Below are 21,458 nucleotides of genomic sequence, written 5' to 3' on the forward strand. Positions count from 1 at the left end.
TGGAACATGAATGGATTCCCGGCACATGTGGAGGAACTGAACCTCCTAGCACGGCAACGCCCCCTGTGGTTGTGTTTACAGGAAACGCATTTAAAACCATCTGATGCTCCTGTACTAAGGGGCTATACGTCATATCGCAAAGATGACCTGATTGGAGAAAGGGCCAAAGGCGGAGTCGCTGTGTTTGTCAATAATGACCACCACTCCTCTGCTCTCCCCCTGGATACTGACCTGCAAGCAGTTGCAGTTGAAATTCATTCACCTCGGAAGCTTACCGTTTGCTCCCTTTATTTACCCCCCTCTGGATGCAATGACCTTAGACGCTCTAACAGATCTTATCGACCAACTCCCCCGCCTATTTCTCCTCCTGGGAGACTTCAATGCCCATCATGTCCTGTGGGGCTCCACTTCTCTTTGCGCTCGAGGTCGAATTTTGGAGAGCCTCCTAACATCTCAAGTGTTGTGCATCCTCAACACAGGTACTCCAACTCATTTCTCTACTGCTACAGGGTCATTCTCAGCCATTGACCTATCTTTCTGCTCTCCAACCCTCACCGACTCTGTTCACTGGGAGGTCATTGACGACCTTCATTCCAGCGATCACTTCCCTATCCGCATTCATCTCCTGGATGGTGTATTGCTGGAGCAGCGGCCACCATCGTGGATGATTGGCAGGGCTAACTGGCCACTGTTCACTCTGTTGGCTGTCTTTGACCGCCACAATAACGGACAGGAATGGGTGGATCACATCACACTTGTGGTCCATCATGCTGCTGACCTGTCCATACTTGTTCCACAAAAGTATGGGAAGCCATCCGGAGGACTTCCGGTAAACATAGCCGTTTACCGATAGCTGCTGTCCTGAACCAGGGATGCCTCCAAACAACACCCAGAGGCATTGCTCAGATGCTGGCAGAGCATTTTGCACAAAGTACTGCCACTGCAAATCAGGATCCAGCGTTTCGTCGCTACCGTGCGACTGTCGAAAGAGCGACCTTGGACTTTCGGTTGAACAGTTCTGAGGCCTACAATTCCCCTTTCTCCATGTGGGAACTTGAATCGGCACTTACTGAGACTTCTGACACAGCACCAGGTTACGACCGCATCCGGTACTCTACATCTACATCTACATCCATACTCCGCAAGCCACCTGACGATGTGTGGCGGAGGGTACCTTCAGTACCTCTATCGGTTCTTCCTTCTATTCCAGTCTCGTATTGTTCGTGGAAAGAAGGATTGTCGGTATGCCTCTGTGTGGGCTCTAATCTCTCTGATTTTATCCTCATGGTCTCTTCGCGAGATATACGTAGGAGGGAGCAATATACTGCTTGACTCTTCGGTGAAGGTATGTTCTCGAAACTTTGACAAAAGCCCGTACCGAGCTACTGAGCGTCTCTCCTGCAGAGTCTTCCACTGGAGTTTATCTATCATCTCCGTAACGCTTTCGCGATTACTAAATGATCCTGTAACGAAGCGCGCTGCTCTCCGTTGGATCTTCTCTATATCTTCTATCAACCCTATCTGGTACGGATCCCACACTGCTGAGCAGTATTCAAGCAGTGGGCGAACAAGCGTACTGTAACCTACTTCCTTTGTTTTCGGATTGCATTTCCTTAGGATTCTTCCAATGAATCTCAGTCTGGCATCTGCTTTACCGACAATCAACATTATATGATCATTCCATTTTAAATCACTCCTAATGCGTACTCCCAGATAATTTATGGTATTAACTGCTTCCAGTTGCTGACCTGCTATTTTGTAGCTAAATGATAAAGGATCTATCTTTCTGTGTATTCGCAGCACATTACACTTGTCTACACTGAGATTCAGTTGCCATTCCCTGCACCATGCGTCAATTCGCTGCAGATCCTCCTGCATTTCAGTACAATTTTCCATTGTTACAACCTCTCGATACACCACAGCATCATCTGCAAAAAGCCTCAGTGAACTTCCGATGTCATCCACCAGATCATTTATGTATATTGTGAATAGCAACGGTCCTATGACACTCCCCTGCGGCACACCTGAAATTACTCTTACTTCGGAAGACTTCTCTCCATTGAGAATAACATGCTGCGTCCTGTTATCTAGGAACTCCTCAATCCAATCACACAATTGGTCTGATAGTCCATATGCTCTTACTTTGTTCAATAAACGACTGTGGGGAACTGTATCGAACGCCTTGCGGAAGTCAAGAAACACGGCATCTACCTGTGAACCCGTGTCTATGGCCCACTGAGTCTCGTGGACGAATAGCGCGAGCTGGGTTTCACATGACCGTCTTTTTCGAAACCCATGCTGATTCCTACAGAGTAGATTTCTAGTCTCCAGAAAAGTCATTATACTCGAACACAATACGTGTTCCAAAATTCTACAACTGATCGACGTTAGAGATATAGGTCTATAGTTCTGCACATCTGTTCGACGTCCCTTCTTGAAAACGGGGATGACCTGTGCCTTTTTCCAATCCTTTGGAACGCTACGCTCTTCTAGAGACCTACGGTACACCGCTGCAAGAAGGGGGGCAAGTTCCTTCGCGTACTCTGTGTAAAATTGAACTGGTATCCCATCAGGTCCAGAGGCCTTTCCTCTTTTGAGCGATTTTAATTGTTTCTCTATCCCTCTGTCGATATCTACCATTTTGTCATCTGTGCGACAATCTAGAGAAGGAACTACAGTGCAATCTTCCTCTGTGAAACAACTTTGGAAAAAGACATTTAGTATCTCGGCCTTTAGTCTGTCATCCTCTGTTTCAGTACCATTTTGGTCACAGAGTGTCTGGACATTTTGTTTTGATCCACCTACCGCTTTGACATAAGACCAAAATTTCTTAGGATTTTCTGCCAAGTCAGTACATAGAATTTTACTTTCGAATTCATTGAACGCCTCTCGCATAGCTCTCTTCACACTACATTTCGCTTCGCGTAATTTTTGTTTGTCTGCAAGGCTTTGGCTATGTTTATGTTTGCTGTGAAGTTCCCTTTGCTTCCGCAGCAGTTTTCTAACTCGGTTGTTGAACCACGGTGGCTCTTTTCCATCTCTTACGATCTTGCTTGGCACATACTCATCTAACGCATATTGTATGATGGTTTTGAACTTTGTCCACTGATCCTCAACACTATCAGTACTTGAGACAAAACTTTTGTGTTGAGCCAACAGGTACTCTGAAATCTGTTTTTAGTCACTTTTTCTAAACAGAAAAATCTTCCTACCCTTTTTAATGTTCCTATTTACGGCTGAAATCATCGATGCCGTAACCGCTTTATGATCACTGATTCCCTGTTCTGCGTTAACTTTTTCAAATAGTTCGGGTCTGTTTGTCACCAGAAGGTCTAATATGTTATCGCCACGAGTCGGTTCTCTGTTTAACTGCTCAAGGTAGTTTTCAGATAAAGCACTTAAAAAAATTTCACTGGATTCTTTGTCCCTGCCACCCGTTATGAACGTCTGAGTCTCCCAGTCTATATCCGGCTTCGACATCTGCCAGCGGCGTCAAAGGAAATCCTCCTCGAATGTTTTAATCTCATATGGCAGACAGGAGTGTTCCCCACCTCGTGGAGGGAGGCAATCCTCATCCCTCTCCTCAAACCAGGAAAGGACCGCACATGTCCCGGTAGTTATTGTAGTATCGCCTTGACAAGCTGTGTCGGAAAGACCCTGGAACGGATGGTTAACCGGCGTCTGGTCTGGCTGTTAGAGACCAGACAGCTCCTTAGCTGCTTTCAGTGTGGATTCCGAAAATTTCGGTCCACGGTCGACAACCTGACCCTCCTAGAGGCAGCTATTCAGCAGGCTTTTCTCCGTCAGCATCACTGTATCGGTACCTTCTTTGATATCAGTAAGGCATATGATACTACTCTGAGACACTGTATTCTTGCACAAATGCATCAATGGGGCTTTCGTGGCCGCCTCCCCATTTTCATTCGGTCTTTCCTGTCTCAGCGGTTTTTTCGGACCCGCGTTGGTAACACACTGTCTGATCGCTTTGAGCAAGAGAACGGTGTCCCCCAGGGCAGTGTTTTAAGCGTTACCCTCTTTGCCATACCCATCAACAGTATAACGTCTACAGTGAGGAGTCCAGTACAGTGCTACTTATTTGTGGACGACTTTGCTGTTTTCTGTTCCTCCTCCAGTGTTGCAACCGTAAGCCGTCAGTTGCAGCTAACAGTGCGGCGGTTAGAGGAGTGGGCTGCAAAGACGGGTTTTCGGTTTTCTGCCAATAAGTGTGTTTGTGTTCATTTTAATCGTTCTCGTCATCTTTTTACTTTGCCTGCCTTGCATATGGGGGATACTGTCCTACATTTTAGAGACACAGTGTGGTTTCTAGGCCTAATTTTTGACTCCAGGTTGTCATGGCTGCCACACCTACGTGACTTGAAAGCCAGAACGCTGAAGGCACTGAACATCCTCAAGTGCCTCAGCCACAGGTCTTGGGGAGCGGACAGGGCACGTCTCCTTCAGTTTTATGGAGCTTTTGTGCATTCACGGCTGGACTATGGCTGCACAGTATATGGGTCAGCGAGGCCATCTTATTTGCGGATCCTTGATGCTGTTCACCATGCTGGGATCCGACTGGCCACGGGTGCTTATCGGACCAGTCCCGTACCCAGCCTCTGTGCCGAGTCTGGCGAACCGCCACTTACCATCCGGCAGCAGCTCCTGCTGGTGCGCCAGGCTTGTAAGTTTCTTGCAGCTCCCAGCTCGCCTGCTCACCGTCTTGTTGCCCATCCACCTCTGGACCGCCTTTTTTCCCGCCGTCCCCGGGCTACGTTGCCATTTGGGATCCGTGTGCAACGTGTACTCGAGTCCCTCGGTGTGGAGTCTGTACAACCCCAAATCCGAGGTTTTAACCGCCTGCCATCCTGGTTACTGAAGAGGCCCAGAGTGATTTTAGATTTATTGCAGTACAAGAGAGACTGCACTCCTGCCACTGTTTTTAATGCAGCATTTTCTGCCATTTTATCTGAGCACCACGACTATGTAGCTGTTTTTACGGATGGGTCGAAACAAGGGGATTCTGTTGGTTGCTCAGTTGTTTTTCCATATCGTGTCCTCAAGGTCCGACTGCCTCAGACTTTCACTGTCTTTGATGCAGAATTGTCTGCGATCTTGCAGGCACTGGAGCACATGAGACATTCTTCCTCTCCTAAATTTCTTGTCTGTTCCGATTCACTCAGTGCCCTTCACTCATTGCATTTTTGTATCCGGCAGACAAAATTGTCCAGACCATCCAGTATGCCCTCCTCCGACTACAGCGACTGGGGAAGGTTGTAGCTTTTTGCTGGGTTCTGGTGCATGTCGGTGCTGAGAATGAAAGGGCAGATCTCGCAGCCAAGGAGGCGTGTCTCGATCCACAAGTATCTCAGTGTGCTATCCCCTTGCACGCACTCACCTCGCTGTTGAGCTCACGGGTCATGCGTCGGTGGGAGAATGAGTGGCTGGAAGTGACTGACAATAAGCTCCGTATAGTCAAGCCCACAACGCGTGTGTGGTGTACTTCCTTTCAGCCCTATCAACAGGATGAGGTTCTCCTCACTTGGCTTCGAATAGGCCACAGCCCTATGACGCATGGCTTCCTTTTCCGGCGAGAGGACCCTCCAATGTGTGGTGCTTGTGGCGTCCAGGTCACTGTGCGCCACGTTTTATTGGATTGCGTTTTACTTTCTGACCAGCGGGTCGTGGCTGACTTGCCAGCGGACCTGGCATCTCTTTTAGGCAACACTCGGACGAATGTGGTTAAAGTTTTAAAGTTCTGTGCCCTGTCAAATGTTTTTACAAAGATTTTAGGGAGAGGATTTTAATTTGCTCACTGTGTGACAAGCTCGCCCATATTTTATGTAAGTGGCCAGCCAATAACAATTTCCTGTGACATTTTTGTTGCTATGTTTCCCCTTTACTTAGGTTTTACTTTCTTATGTAGCATTTTCCTTCTTTTCCTGCTTTCTTTGAGTGTGTGCTTTAGTTTTCTTAGGTCTGTCCACATTCGTTCCTTTTAATGTGTGTCAGGGCGCTGATGACCTCGATGTTGAGCGCCCATAAGCCCCAACACACCACCACCACACCACCAAGTTATAGTACATTATTATTTCAGGTTTGTTTGTTTTATTGTCAAGTTTCTGTAGTTTATGTATCTGAGTCATTTTTCTTTGGTACACATGATGTGAGAATGACGCCTTTTTGAAATCCAAAAAGTAAAGACCCAACTTTTTGATTTTTGCCTTCCTGGAATTCAACAAGTATCTCTCTTCTGTCCTTCAGTGTACCAATACAAGTGAGCTGCTTCTTTAGCAGATATGTAATAATAATAATAATAATAATAATAATAATAATAATAATAACAGTGAGACGGAAGGATTCATGATTGCAATACAGGATCAAACTTTAAACACCAGATATTACAGCAAGCATATTATTGAAGATCCCAATACCACAATAGATAAATGCAGACTTTGCAAACAACAAATAGAAACAGTAGATCACATCACAAGCGGATGTACAATACTAGCAAATACAGAATACCCCAGAAGACATGACAATGTAGCAAAAATAATACATCAACAGCTTGCCTTACAACATAAACTTATAAAACAACACGTTCCCACATACAAGTATGCACCACAAAATGTACTGGAGAATGATGAATACAAATTATACTGGAACAGAAACATTATAACAGATAAAACAACACCACATAACAAACCTGACATCATACTCACCAATAAAAAGAAGAAATTAACACAACTAATCGAAATATCCATACCCAATACAACAAATACACAAAAGAAAACGGTAGAAAAAATTGAAAAATACATCCAACTGGCTGAGGAACTCGAGGACATGTGGCATCAGGATAAAGTTGACATTATACCAATTATACTATCAACAACAGGAGTCATACCACACAATATCCACCAGTACATCAATGCAATACAGCTACATCCAAACTTATATATACAACTACAGAAATCCGTAATTATTGATACATGTTCAATCACCCGAAAGTTCCTAAATGCAATATAACATATACCGTACAGTTAAAAGGAAGTCACGCTTGATCAAGATCCGCGTCACTTTCCATTTTTAACCAGACCTAAGGTCTGAGAAAGGAAAGATGATAATAATAATAATAATAATGGTGTAAATGTGACATTCCTATTGCTACCTTTGACATCAGGAATCTGGTGCATCATTATCTCGCTTGGCTTGTTTGGGGTCTGATATGGGCCACCCTCTTGTTTTCCCCAGTATACTTCCAAGCTATATGTGAAAGATCCATGAATTACAAGTAAAAATGTTTATGATTTGGACATAGGAAAGATCTTGAGTCCATATTTTGCGTGCTTATTGGGAATATTCTGTATCACATTGCAGCACCCACGGAATTTTTCATCAATAGTCACATACGGCCCGAGGTTGTACAAATTTCTGCAATTGAGAACAAACATCTGCAAGAAAGGATGAATGGCATCTAGTTTGTCCATTTTCCGCTTTCAGCTCATGTGTCCTTTCCATCAAATCACATCCTGGGGGTAAAGTATTCAGTTTTTCTCCACTTGGTAACAACTTAATAGGAGATTTCCAACACGGCTTTAGAAGAGGTCGGAGCACCTTATCTGCAGCAGTACAGTTTGTACACTGTCTGATGGAGAAAATAAATGAGGGTTACGAAACGGCAGGAGTGTTTTTAGATCTTTCCAAAGCGTTTGACAGAGTCCATCATGGCGCTCTTTTAAGTAAACTTACTTATAATGGTGTCAGTGGGAAACTTGCTTTTAATAGAATCTTACCTTAAAGATAGACAACAATGCACAGAAGTTGTGTATGATAATGGAGAGGTAATTGCAAAAAGAAGATCAAAGATAAGGAACATAAATCTTGGTATGCCACAAGGCTCTATCTTGGGCCCCTTCTTGTTTATTTGCTACGTGAATGATTTCCCAAAAGTATTAGACACCAGTCATCATATTACTATGTATGCTGATGACACCTCTGGGGTTTGCTGGGCACGTAGTAATGATGACCTAAATTCCGTGGTACAGAATTTTGTTGAAAAAGCCCAAACACATTTTGAAAAAGAAAACCTGAGGGTCAATATTAACAAAACTAATTATGTCTTTAAATATGTCTGCTTGTGTCTGTATATGTGTGGATGGATGTGTGTGTGTGTGTGCGAGTGTATACCCGTCCTTTTTTCCCCCTAAGGTAAGTCTTTCCGCTCCCGGGACTGGAATGACTCCTTACCCTCTCCCTTAAAACCCACATCCTTTCGTCTTTCCCTCTCCTTCCCTCTTTCCTGATGAGGCAACAGTTTGTTGCGAAAGCTTGAATTTTGTGTGTATGTTTGTGTTCGTTTGTGTGTCTATCGACCTGCCAGCACTTTCATTTGGTAAGTCACATCATCTTTGTTTTTAGGTATATTTTTCCTTCGTGGAATGTTTCCTTCTATTATAACCAAAACTAATTTAATTTATTTTAAGACAAGTAGTTCAAATAAAAATACTGTTCTAAACGAGGACATTCAGGAAAATACCTGTTCAGAATGTAAATTTCTGGGGATATATATAGAGACAGATTTTCGTGGAATCAGCAAATAGATCATGTCTGTGGTAAAATAACATCTAGTCTGTATTTACTAAGGAGATTAGTTCAATATTTAGATATCGAAGCAATAAAAATAGCGTATTTTGGGTTGGTGTATCCCCATCTATCTTATGGAATTGTATTGTGGGGTGGGTGTAGCCAATACAATATAAAAAGGGTATTTGTATTGCAGAAAAGAGTAATAAGAACTATGGCAAAAGTAAGACCCAGAACTTCATGTAAAAACCTGTTTATTAAGTTTAATATTATGACTATCTATGCAGTATATATGTTTCAATCAATATTATTAGTGAAAAAGGACAAAAAAGTGACAAACAGGAATATGGAAATCCATGATTACAATACAAGACAAAAATCAGACTTTCATATGGTGAGCAGACGATTGAATCTAACAACAAATACCCCATTCGTTAAGGGAGCAATATTTTATAATTCTCTGCCAAACAACCTGAAACAGCATTCTGGTAGAATTTTTAAAAACGAGTTAAAAAAATTGCTTGTATTGAAGTGCCCATACAGTATGGTGCTGACATGATTTGACCTCAGGAAGGCTATATTAAATGTACTTAAATGATATTTCACTTAGTAGTATGTAATCTATTTATATTGTGTATCAATAATCTAAATATAATTATTATAACATTGCCCATGCATGTCAAATACATGTTTCGAGCTGTAAGATAAATAAATAAATTATCTCTTCCAATAAAAACTCCACATTTACTTTTCTTTTGAATCACTATTGCCACCTTTTGTAAAAGGTAGTGTGTCTTGTTCAAAATCACTGCCATGCTCACTTTATTGAATTACTTCCACCTCCTCATCCCAATCCCACTGCTGCAGAGTTTATAATCTGACAACTCCTGCAGAATTTTGGCTACTTCTTCTGGTGTCATTTCCCTGAATAAATAACAAACTAATTAGCTTTTTCAAACTACCGATCTGATATAAATATCTACACATGTCTGAACATACATATCAACTATGTATTTACATACAGGATCAGACGTGCGGGGTACTTTGTACACAAATAGCATTCTGCCAACAGATTCATGGAACCACAGGCACCAGAAAGCGACAGAGTGAAACAAACTATAACAGTCTGTAGCCAAGACCACAATAGAGGAATAGCTAGTGTGCCAACAATCTGAGAAAAAGCAGTGTCGCCTAGCAAAAACCTAAATATCCAGTACATTATACGCTCCAGGGTTAATTGAATGTACATGAGTGATTCAAATATTTTTTAGAATACTGGCACAATATAAACTGGTTGGTAGCTCTGGGGGATTTGCTTATGACCCTTTTTGAAAATGGGGATAAATTTTGAGAGGGTCCTGGAAAAAATACATACTCAACATTTATTACGAACAAAACTTAGTGGCTTGCTTATCAAATGATCTATTTGTTTAACAACATAATTAGACATCCAGCCACAGTCCATACTTTTGGAATTAGATGCTTCGGAAATAGTTTTACGGATGTTATCAGGCATGATTTTATTCCAATGAAACGAAGCCCTTTCAGGCAACTGGGGATCACGCAGATCCCTTGCAGACATGACTGTGGTTTTAATATTGTCTATTTCTCTGACTGATGTGACAAAGTAGTCATTTAACTCTCCTGGATCAAGCGGTGTTTGACAGACCTAGTTGGAAGAATTCACTGGTCTGATGACTTTCCACCCTGTCTTGTAGTTATTTGGAGCACCTTCTATGTGCCTTTCACATACTGCTGTTTTAGCCTGTATGATCTTTGCTTTGTAGTACTTTTTTTACTTTTAAAGTAAGCATTGTAATCCAAATCCCTCAGTTATGCTCATTTTTATATATTCGATACCATATGAGTGATTTCTACCAGTCCTTTTGAGCACCAGGTAATTTTTGTATTTTTACATTTCCTAAAGGAGATAACTGTTATTAATGGGGAACATGAAAACCATGAATCTCTATATTTTTTAAAAAAGTCATCAAAAATCATTTTCAACTTCATTTTTTTCTGTCTGACACTCATATACAGAGTCCTACTTTGCATTCTTTGACTTGTCAATAAATAACAATTTGTTCCAACTCCTACTCATGCCACACTAAATTCATTAGAATAAGTTGGTTGCTTATGATAAAATGTTAAAAACAACAGAACGTGATCTGCAAATACTCTATCAGCCTGGCTAGCCACATATTCTCTCTAAGTAACTTAACAATGATACAACAATGTTCAAATTCTAATCATTTATTTTTTACAAAACAGGCATTGACTTGCAGAGTACATATTTTATCATCATTGGCACCTGGAAAATCTGAATTACAAACACTGTAACTGTGTAAGTTGGAACTGTTGACCCTAAGAAAGCATTGTCATCATTGCTCTTGGTCTTGTTAGAGGCCATTACTGACACTGTTTCATCACATTGCAAATTAAATTAAATTACACACACACACACACACACACACACACACACACACACACACACACACAAACTTTTGCCTTTCAAAGATATAATTTGCTTAAAGCCTTGCTGCACATTTCATTTCACGTGGACGATATCCAATATCTTATGACTAACAAAGGCTTTTCCCAGTCTGTTAATGTGTAAACAACATCCTGTATGAAATCATCTCCCTGGTATGCTTATGTCAACATAAGTTGAATTTTTAAAGTCCCCACATACATTTTGCACAGCCTTATTTTTTTCTGCTTCCTTATTTGCATAAAACAATTATGTAAGTCATGGTGTTGGGGTACATAAAAAAATCACAATGATTCAGAAAGCTAGCAAGTTTCTTTTCTCTTCTGTGTGTGCACGCCTGCTGCCAACTCAGTGCTTCTTGTAGTAACACTGTTCACGTTTACGTCGCACTTCACTTAGCGTAGACCGGGACTGTATCCTAGGCATACCCGATGTTAACTGACTGGGCACGGCCCGTGCTGCCGGAGTTGTTGTTGTTGTTGTTCTCGCGTGCCCTCTGGTGGACGGGACTCTACTTGCAGCAACTACCGTCCGTGACGCGCCGTGCCAATGTGCGCCTCCCGCGATCTTTCTGGTGTCTACTGCGCTCCTCCTCCTTCGGGGGGTGAAGCCACTGTGATCCACTGCGTCGGAAGGTGGAGCATCGGGCAGGAGTGATGACCTCCACATCCACTGGAAGGCCGGAGTCGAGGGGATCTGCCAACTCTCGAGCCGGAACCTTCGAATACGGCTGGAAGTGACCCACACGAAGAGGCCCCCGTCGTCCCACAACCAGAGCCCGGGACAGAATGGGCGACAAGCTGTCGAACTCCAGATCCTGTTCCACCTCGGGAGGGGCAAGACCCAGTGGCGGGGACGATGGGGAAGGGACGACCACAGGTGAACCAGCCTCCTGAAAAACCGGGCCTGCTAGGGGGGCCGGCTCTCGCTGGGGCATCTCGAACGATGGTGATGCCGGTGCTGGAGCTACTGGAGGCTGCCAAGGCTGAGAACCATCGCAGTGCGGCAGAGTCACAGTGGGGAGAGGAGGTAACGTCTCCTGCGAAACCAACACAGGTGCCGGCAATGGAAAAGCCGGTGTCAGAGAGGTCGGAGGGTGGGTGTCCGAACGTTGACGTAGCTGATTTTGGTGACGACGTACCATCCGGTCCCCCATCTGCAAGGTATAGAGCCGGTGGCCATTTCGGCGCAGGACCGCTGCCGGTATCCAACGTGGATTGCGATCAAACCCACGGGCCCAGACCGACATACCCAGTGGAAAGCCAGGTACTCCGTTTTGTGAAGACTGGCGAGGACCAGGCCGGAGGAGGTGCAGCAGAGTCCTAGGTTGATGCCCATGGAGGAGCTCTGCGGGGCTGCGTTCTCCCATTGGTGTGGTCCAGTATGCCGTCAAGAAAAACGTCAATGCTTCCTCCGCAGGAAATTCGTGCACATACTTTTTCATCTGCGTCTTAAATGTGCGCACCATGTGCTCGGCTTCCCCATTCGATTGTGGATGGAAGGGGGGAGAGCAAACGTGCCGAATACCGAAGCGCCTACAAAAATCCTGGAAGGTCTGCGAAATAAACTGCGGTCCATTGTCCGAGACCAGGATGATTGGCAGACCTTCCACAGAAAAGATTTTTGCTAGTGCCTGGATTGCAACTTCTGAAGTGGTTGAGGAGCAGCAAACCACATATGGGAATCGGGAATAAGCATCAATGACAATGAGCCAAAAGCCATTGAGAAACGGGCCCGCAAAATCGATGTGAACACGTTCCCACGCTTGGGTTGCCGGCGGCCATGAAGAGAACGCTGCCCTGGAAGATGCTTGTTGGCTCGCACACTGGGAACAGGTGGCCACCAAGTGCTCAATTTCTCTGTCAGTACTGGGCCAGTGGAAACACCCCAGTGCCCCGCATGTAATAACGTGAGGACCTCCCTTCGTAAACTTGCAGGAACAACCACGCGAGGAGCCGTATCATCGGTAGCCACAAGGAGAACTCCTTCCAAGACCGAGAGGCGGTCTCGTAGAAGAAAATAATTACGAAGAGGGTCCGAGACCCGGCCTGGAGGGCGGGATGACCACCCCTGCTGAATGAGGCGAACTACTTGCTGGAGAACCGGGTCAGCTGCCGTTTCCCTGGCGACTCGAGAACTAGTGATCGGGAAGCCATCAACCGCTTGGCGTGACGCCACATCCAAATGAAAACACATAATCTCCTCTCGATCGAACGTAGGATCCGGGCCCACCGGAAGATGGGAAAGAGTGTCGGCGTTGGCATGCTGTCCTGTAGGGCGAAAATGAATGTCATAATGGTACTTAAGAGAGGAACAAGGCCCAGCGCTGTAGTCTGTGGGCCGCCCTATCTGGAATCTGAGAGGCGGGGCCAAATAACGATATTAACGGCTTATGGTCAGTGATTAACTGAAACTTCGTGCCATACAAGAAGGGTGAAACTTGGTAACAGCATAGACAATGGCCAAAGCCTCTTTTTCCACCTGGGAGTAATGGGCCTGCGCGGGACTAAGCGTTTTAGATGCAAATGCCAGTGGTTGCTCGGAACCATCTGTGTTGTGATGGGCCAGGACCTCCCCCACCCCATACTGTGAAGCATCTGTAGCCAGGACCAACGGCTTATGGGGATCAAAAGTAGCCAAACAAGGGGCTGACGTGAGGAGGCCCTTCAACGAGGAGAATGCTCGCTCGCATGGAGGCGACCAATCAAAAGGAACATCCTTGCGCAGAAGGCAGTACAGGGGGCGGCCTATAGTGGAAGCCCTGGGAATGAACCGGTGGTAATAGGCTATCTTGCCTAAAAAAGCTTGTAACTCTTTCAGCGAAGCGGGCCGAGGAAGGTTGACGATACCTTGGACCAAACTTCCTAGTGGCTGGATGCCGTGCCGAGAGATGGTGTAGCCCACATACTCAATGGACGGTTGGAAGAAGGTTGATTTACGCAGGTTGCAACGCAAGCCCACAGACCAGAATTTGAGAGAGAGGGTGCGAAGGTTGTGCAAGTGTTCCTTCGTGCTGCAGCCTGTGACAATTATGTCATCCAGGTAATTAATACAATGAGGGATTGTCGACGTGACATGCTCAAGATACTGCTGGAATATCGCCAGGGCACTGGATATTCCAAAGGCCAACCACTGGTATTGGTAAAGGCCAAACGGGGTGTTGACGACCGCCAGCCGTTTGGAGTCCTCATCAAGTGGTATCTGATGATAAGCCTCCGACAGATCGATTTTCGAAAAATATTGGCCTCCCGCCACAGCAGAGAACAATTCATCAGCCCGAGGCAAAGGATAGGTGTCCACCACCAATTGGGAATTAATGGTGGCCTTGAAATCGCCACAAAGACGTAATTTTCCCGAGGGCTTCCATACAATAACGAGGGGCAAAGCCCACTCACTGGAAGAAATGGGAAGAACGAACCCTAGGGCTGTCAGCCAGTCTAGCTCTTCCTTTACCTGAGGGCGGAGAACCCAGGGGATCTGCCTCGCGCGTAGAAAACGCAGGCGAGCCGACGCCTTCAACGTTAAGTGAGCTTCAAAATCTGAAACACGCAAAAGGGTCCTCCTCAAATATATCTGGAAAGTCTGAGATCAAAGATTCCAATGATTGATAGGGAACGTCTTCGGAGACCAACTGTATGGTGTCAGCGATAGAAAAACTGAAAGCTTGAAAGGCATCCAGGCCAAAAAGGTTAGCGGAGCTCGCATCACTGACAACAATAAAAGTAAGAGGCTGAGTGACTGATTTGTAAGTCACATCGGTAGTGAATTGACCCAGTAGGGGAATGAACTGTTTACCATAACCGCGTAGACGCCAGTAAACTGGCGCCAACGGGTGCGATCCAAGGTCGGAATAAGTTTGTGCATTCAACAACGAAACTGCAGCGCCCGTATCTACTTGCAGTTGTAACCGGCGCGACCGAACCGACACCTCGATAAAGAGTTTGCGTGCCGATGCGTCGGGAGCCTGGCCCGATGAAACTTCCTGAATGTCAACGTCCATGTCCTCTGTACCTGCTTCCTTCGATTCTTTTGAGGCTGAGCGGCAAACTTTAGCAATGTGACCTTTTTTATTACATTTGCGACAAACGGCCCAATGCTGGGGGCACTCTGACCGATCATGATGTATATAGCACGACGCACAGGACGGCAACAGGGGCTGGCAGCCGGAATTCTGTTTACGCGCCGTGCGGGGGCGGCCGTAACGGCCGGTTTGTACGGCTCGCACGTCGTCCACCCCAGACACAGTAGACGCGGCTGCGCCGCTCTGAACCACCGCGACGTCGCACCACGCTTCCAGCTGTTGACCTGCTGCGTGAGATTGAGCAATGGACAGGACTTCCTCGAAGGAAGGGTCTTCTAACTGCAGGGCCCGTTGCCGGACCTCCCTATCAGGGGCCGAACGAACAATGACGTCGCGTACCATAACGTGGGCATACGACTCTCGCGACTGCTCCGTGACAAAATGACACTTGCGACTAAGACCGTGCAGGGTAGCGGCCCACGCCCGGTAAGACTGATGGGGCTGTTTCTTGCATTGATAGAACTCTACCCTAGCCGCCACAACATATGTGCAGCGGCGATAATATGAAGACAGCAATGAACACAATGCGTCAAAAGACAAGGACGAGGGTTCCTGCAATGGCGCTAGCTGCTGCAAAACTTGATACAGCGAGGGAGATATCCGAGACAAGAAGAGAGCACGCATACCTCCGCATCGGCAACATGAAACACCTGGAAATGCTGCCGAAGGCGATGTTCATATGCGTCCCAATCCTCCGCCTTCTTGTCATACGGGGGAAAGGGAGTAGGGAACGGTACTGGAGCAGACGGTGTGGAGAGCAACGCCGGAAGCATTTGTTTCATGGTGGCCATGAGCTCCGTCTGCTGCGCAACCAAAACCCGCACCAAATCCTCCATGCCATGGAGAAGCTGAGAAACCGGAATAACGACGCAACACGCGAAAGAACGACCCTGCTCGTCGCCAATTGTGTAGTAACACTGTCCACGTTTACGTCGCACTTCACTTAGCGTAGACCGGGACTGTGTCCTAGGCATGCCCGATGTTAACTGACTGGGCACGGCCTGTGCTGCCGGAGTTGTTGTTGTTGTTGTTGTTGTTATGCCGGCAGAGATCGCGTCCGAATTCTCGCGTGCCCTCTGGTGGACGGGACTCTACTTGCGGCAACTACCGTCCGTGACGCGCCGTGCCAATGTGCGCCTCCCGCGATCTTTCTGGTGGCTACTGTACTTCTAATTTATGGACACTCACAGACAAATGACATCTTATATGTCAGCTTGTAAGTACTGAGACACTTAAGCCATTTGATCAGTGCTATTAACTTTTCATACTGAACAGTTTTAATGGCTTCTGTTCCTGCAAATCCACCGGGTTTAACAACACCACCATGATTTTGAGGCCACTGCATATTATGCAAGGTCAGGGAAATGCAAACATTGTCACAAGTGAACTATAGATTTTGGGGATTCAGTTTTAAGTCAACGTATTTCACTGTTATTTTACTTACTTTGCCAGTTTGGTTGTAATGCATAGCTACTAAAATTAAATTGTGCAATATTAAGTTTATCACTAGAGGTGAGTTTAATGTTTTCATCAAAAATCTTTGAGAATACACACTGAGATAGGAAATTTAAATCTCAGTATAATGGATATGCAAAATATAATAGAAACAATTTAAAAAGTAGTTAATATAGCAGTTAACTGCCACACAGCAAGCTGGCACAGAATGTTGCACTAGTTTTCTCTCTCTCTCTCTCTCTCTCTCTCTCTCTCTCTCTCTGCACGCAAAGATGCACATGCACTCACATTTTACAGGTTTGTATTGCAATAACTATTAAATGTTTAGAATGGGAGTATACTTCCATATGCATTCTAGAACATACACAACACAATGATCAACAGAAAATTTTGGAATTACAGAAAAAATTACCTTATGGGTATCTACACCATTGTAATTACCTAAGCAAATATAATTAAAGCAAAATGAAAAACTTAATTAAAGAGATAGGTTGACTGAAGCAGGAAATCTGATAAAGGAAATCACATCTAAAAAAATCCTGACTCCAAAACCGAGCCACGAGGATGGTGATATCAACGAGCCGCCATATCATCCTCTCCCTGGGCCATCACTGGTGTGGTATGGAAGGCATAAGATCAGCACACCACTGTCCCAGCCACTGACAGCTTTCTAAACCTTGGAACCACCACTTCTCACTCACGTACCTCCTCAATTAGACACACAAGGTTGAAACAACTCATTCTAATTCCAGTCCTCTCTCCAAGGAACAAAACAGAATTCACTCCAGCTGCTGTAACACTTCCCTATAAGTGCAAGCACCCCTTTTCAGTCACTGGCTCACTTCAATGTGGCCAGCTATCATTTGGTACAATAAGAAAGCTGGTTTCAGTTACAAGGAACTCCTGCTTCAATTTACAAACAGCTAAGGTCTTAATGCAACATATTACTTTTTTGTGTCATAACTAATATTACTACTCTCTCTTAATCTAATAACTTTTTTGTATAGCTAATTGTGCTTACCCTCCAGAAATAATAAGATGAAAGGCAAAGAGGACCCATGGTAAATATGTAGCTCTGAAGCGAGTTCCAAACCAAAAGCTGACTATGACATCTTTGTTTAGCTGGCACCAAACATACAGAACACTGAGGACCATAGAAACCATAAGGAGCTGGAATTTAAATTATAAAGCATTATATTAACAATCAAACTTTTAGAAACATTTGCTAGGAAATCTACAATACATACAAGGGAACAGATACTATACACTTGCATGGGTAATATAATGTATTAAGAAGTTGTGCAAATCGTAGAGATGACCAAAGTTCAAAGGGTTAGGGGGAAGATCCCCCATCATTACTCAGTGCACAACTCCCAGATTTTTGTTAATTATTTACGGCCTTTATTTTTCACAATTGTGTAAGACAAAAGATTTCACTACTGACAAAATTGTGGTGAATTTATGTGATTTTGATAAACTAGATGATCAACTTACCATATAAAAATGCTGTGACGAGTATTAACACGTTTTTGACTTCTCAATATTACAAAAATGTTTTTCAGAAAATTAATTCCACTAATTCCGATACAAATTTGTAGGGTATGAAACTTACTAAAACAGGTTTGTTGTATTAAGAAAAGGTCATGATTGGCCTCCTTCCTTAGTAGTCTACGTAATGTGAAGTATAAGGTCCAACTTCACCAGATGAAAATTCAGTCCAGTGAGTATCCTACCCCATGATTTCTGCAGTATCCTACCTCATGATTTCTGCAGATTGATTATTTATATTTATGGATACAAATGTGGTAAAAGAGCTGTGGTTGCAGATAAGGCACCTGCTGATCTCTTTTCTCTTATTCACTTAGACCTCTACACAATAGACAAACAACTTCAGAAAATTTTTTCTCAGTATTGCCAGTCTGCACTTTTATACACTCTACTTAAGCAAGAGCCAGTTGTTTTGCTGCTCAAACAAAATTAAGTAATATTTTTAGTGTGTGATGTCCTTATCTTATTTCTCAGCATCACCCAATTTAATTTTACTAGACTCCTTTACTGTAGTTTTAGTTTTTTGATATTCACCTTATAACGTCTTTCCAAGTGACCTTTCATGATGTTCAACTGCTCTTTGCTCTCTCTGACAGAATCACAGTCACTGGCAAACCTCAAAAATTCATTTCTTCTCCCTGAACTTTTAATTCCCTTTCCATATTACTCCTTGGTTTCCTTCATTGTTTGCTCAATATTCAGACTGAATAACATTGGGGATACCCTAAAACCCTGACTCACTCTTCTCAACCAATGCTTCACATTCACGCACTTTTACTCTTGTCATTGTAGTGTGGGTTCTATAAAAGTTGTTAATACCTTTTGCTTCCTGAATTTTACCTCTGCTAGCTTCAGAATTCCAAAAGACTATTCCAGTCAACACTCTCAAAAGCTTTATCTAAATATGCCAATTCTATAAATTTTAAATTTGTGTTTGAACACTGTAGGGAAAGACAGATTGCTACCTACTGTAAAGACGACGTGTGAAATTGCAGACAGGCCTGTCTGCAACTTTTCGTGTCTTCTTTTGTCCTAAGGAGCAATCTTTCTTTTCTTACACTGCTGGTATTTCTGCTTGGAGTTTCCATTTTAAATTTTTATTTCTTCAGTTTGCCTTCTAACATCGCACCCCCCTCAGATTTAGTTATAAGTTGGCATAGTGGATAGGCCTTGAAAAACTGAACACAGATCAATCAAGAAAACAGGAAGAAGTTGTGTGGAACTATGAAAAAAATAAGCAAAATATACAAACTGAGTAGTCCATGCGCAAGATAGGCAACATCAGGTGGCTTGCGGAGTATGGATGTAGATAGCGTAAACTCAGAAGCGCCGTGGTGTCGTGGTTAGCGTGAGCAGCTGTCGAACGAGAGGTTCTTGGTTCAAGCCTTCCCTTGAGTGAAAATTTTATTTTCTCAAAGTTACGATCTGTCCGTTCGTTCATTGACGTCTCTGTTCACTGTAATAAGTTTAGTGTCTGTGTTTTGCGACCGCACCGCAAAACCGTGCGATTAGTAGATGAAAGGACGTGCCTCTCCAATGGGAACCGAAAACATTTGATCGCAAGGCCATAGGTCAACCGATTCCTCCACAGGAAAACACGTCTAATATATTCTATACGACACTGGTGACGGCATGTGCGTCACGACAGGAATATGTTGTCGACCCACCTAACTTGTACACGTGGCGAATGGGTAAAAATATTCTTCTACCTTGCCTGATTGTGATTATCATAAATAAAATAAATTAAACTTTTCATTCGATGGATGACCTGAACCGAGGACCTCTCGTTCTGCATCTGCTCACGCTAACCACGGGATCACAGCGCTCCTGAGCTCACATTGTCCTTAATGTTGCTTATCTTGCGCATGGACTACTCAGTTTGTATATTCTGCTTATTTTTTTCATAGATCCACACAACTTCTTCCTGTTTTCTCGATTGATCTGTGTTCAGTTTTTCAAGGCCTATCCACTGTGCCAACTTATAACTAAATCTGAGGGGGGTGCGATGGGGAGGTTCCCTTGTAAGATGAGCTGTACTGTCAGTGTTGCCTCACATGTCGTTACAATTCCCCAGAATCCAAACTGATCTTGTCCAATGTCAGCTTCTGACTGTCTTTCCATACATCTGCAAATAATTCATGTCTGTATTTTGCAACTATGATTTATTAAACTGATAATCCTGCAACAGACTTAACTCCTGTCTTCTTCGGAATTGGTATTACATTCTTCCAGAAGCTGACACTATTTTATCTCATATCTTGCACACCTGGTGGAATAGTTTTGTCCCAAAGATTTTAGCAATTCTGAGGGAATGTTGTTACTCCACGTGTCTTGTTTTCACTTAGCTCTGTCAAATTATTCTTGCAGACTCGTATCTCCAATCTCATCTTCATTTACTTCCTCTTTCCTTCCTATAATACTGTCATCAATCTCACTTCCTTTGTACAGCCATTATATTTATTCCTTGCACCTTTCAGCCTTCCCTACTTTGCTTAGTACTAGCTTGCCATCTAAGCCTCTGATATTTGCATAGCTGTTTCTCCTCTTAGCTGTTTCTCCTTTCACCAAAGGTTCTTTTAATTTTCCTACTCTAGGCCTCTACTTTTCCACAATTGTGTATGTATCAACAGTTTTTCAGTAAAATGTGCACTTTCTTGGCTGGAAATATTACACTTATTAAAACATTATGGGCTATTATGCCATGGTTTCTTGAAGAAATCCATTGTTTCATCTGCATCTGTGGAGAACACCTTCAAGGAGGGTTGTAGCTTCTGTGAAAGGCTGATTCCTAACCTGGCTAACTGCTGAATTAGTAACATTTCATTTCTAAGAGCTCTCTCATACTGGCATGACATTGCATTTTTTCCTAACTGGCATGTGACTGGCTGTTGTTGAGTCTGCTATGTCTATCACCCCATATTTGAAGACAGGCATACATCTTTTTTAGCACAGGAATAAAGATACCACTCAATTTCACATCCTCTTCCATTTGATAAAATTTGTAATGTTTAGTAATCTCCATTACCTGTTATCTCCTGATGGAAGTCACGATCTGAGTCTAATCGAATTTAAACTGGTGGCATCCCAGTTGCAAAACATGTTCCGTGACAGAAGGCCTATCTGTTTCACCTCTTTTACAGTTGCCCTACTCTTTTTCTACTTTTTTTGTGGTACACAGGTTCATGCCTCCACTACATGCTATCCTGCAAATTCTCACTTTTTCCAGAGCTTTGGAGAAATTTTTGACTGATCTTAAGTGTTCCAGCATTTTTGAGTGGCCGGCAATATTCCCTACTACATAGAGCA

General features: G+C 43.8%; 1 protein-coding gene across 1 annotated transcript in view; it reads right to left on the reverse strand.

Moving 5' to 3' along the window:
* LOC126092066 (derlin-1) overlaps window positions 1–21,458 on the reverse strand; it is a 156,744-nt gene that overhangs the window by 32,555 nt on the left and 102,731 nt on the right. Inside the window, exon 5 of the mRNA XM_049907480.1 lies at window positions 17,626–17,774. Coding sequence (XP_049763437.1) covers window positions 17,626–17,774 — 149 coding nt within the window. The remainder of the gene's footprint in view (window positions 1–17,625; window positions 17,775–21,458) is intronic.

The sequence above is a fragment of the Schistocerca cancellata genome, chromosome 7 (genome assembly GCF_023864275.1).
Source record: "Schistocerca cancellata isolate TAMUIC-IGC-003103 chromosome 7, iqSchCanc2.1, whole genome shotgun sequence".
Lineage (NCBI taxonomy): Eukaryota > Metazoa > Arthropoda > Insecta > Orthoptera > Acrididae > Schistocerca > Schistocerca cancellata.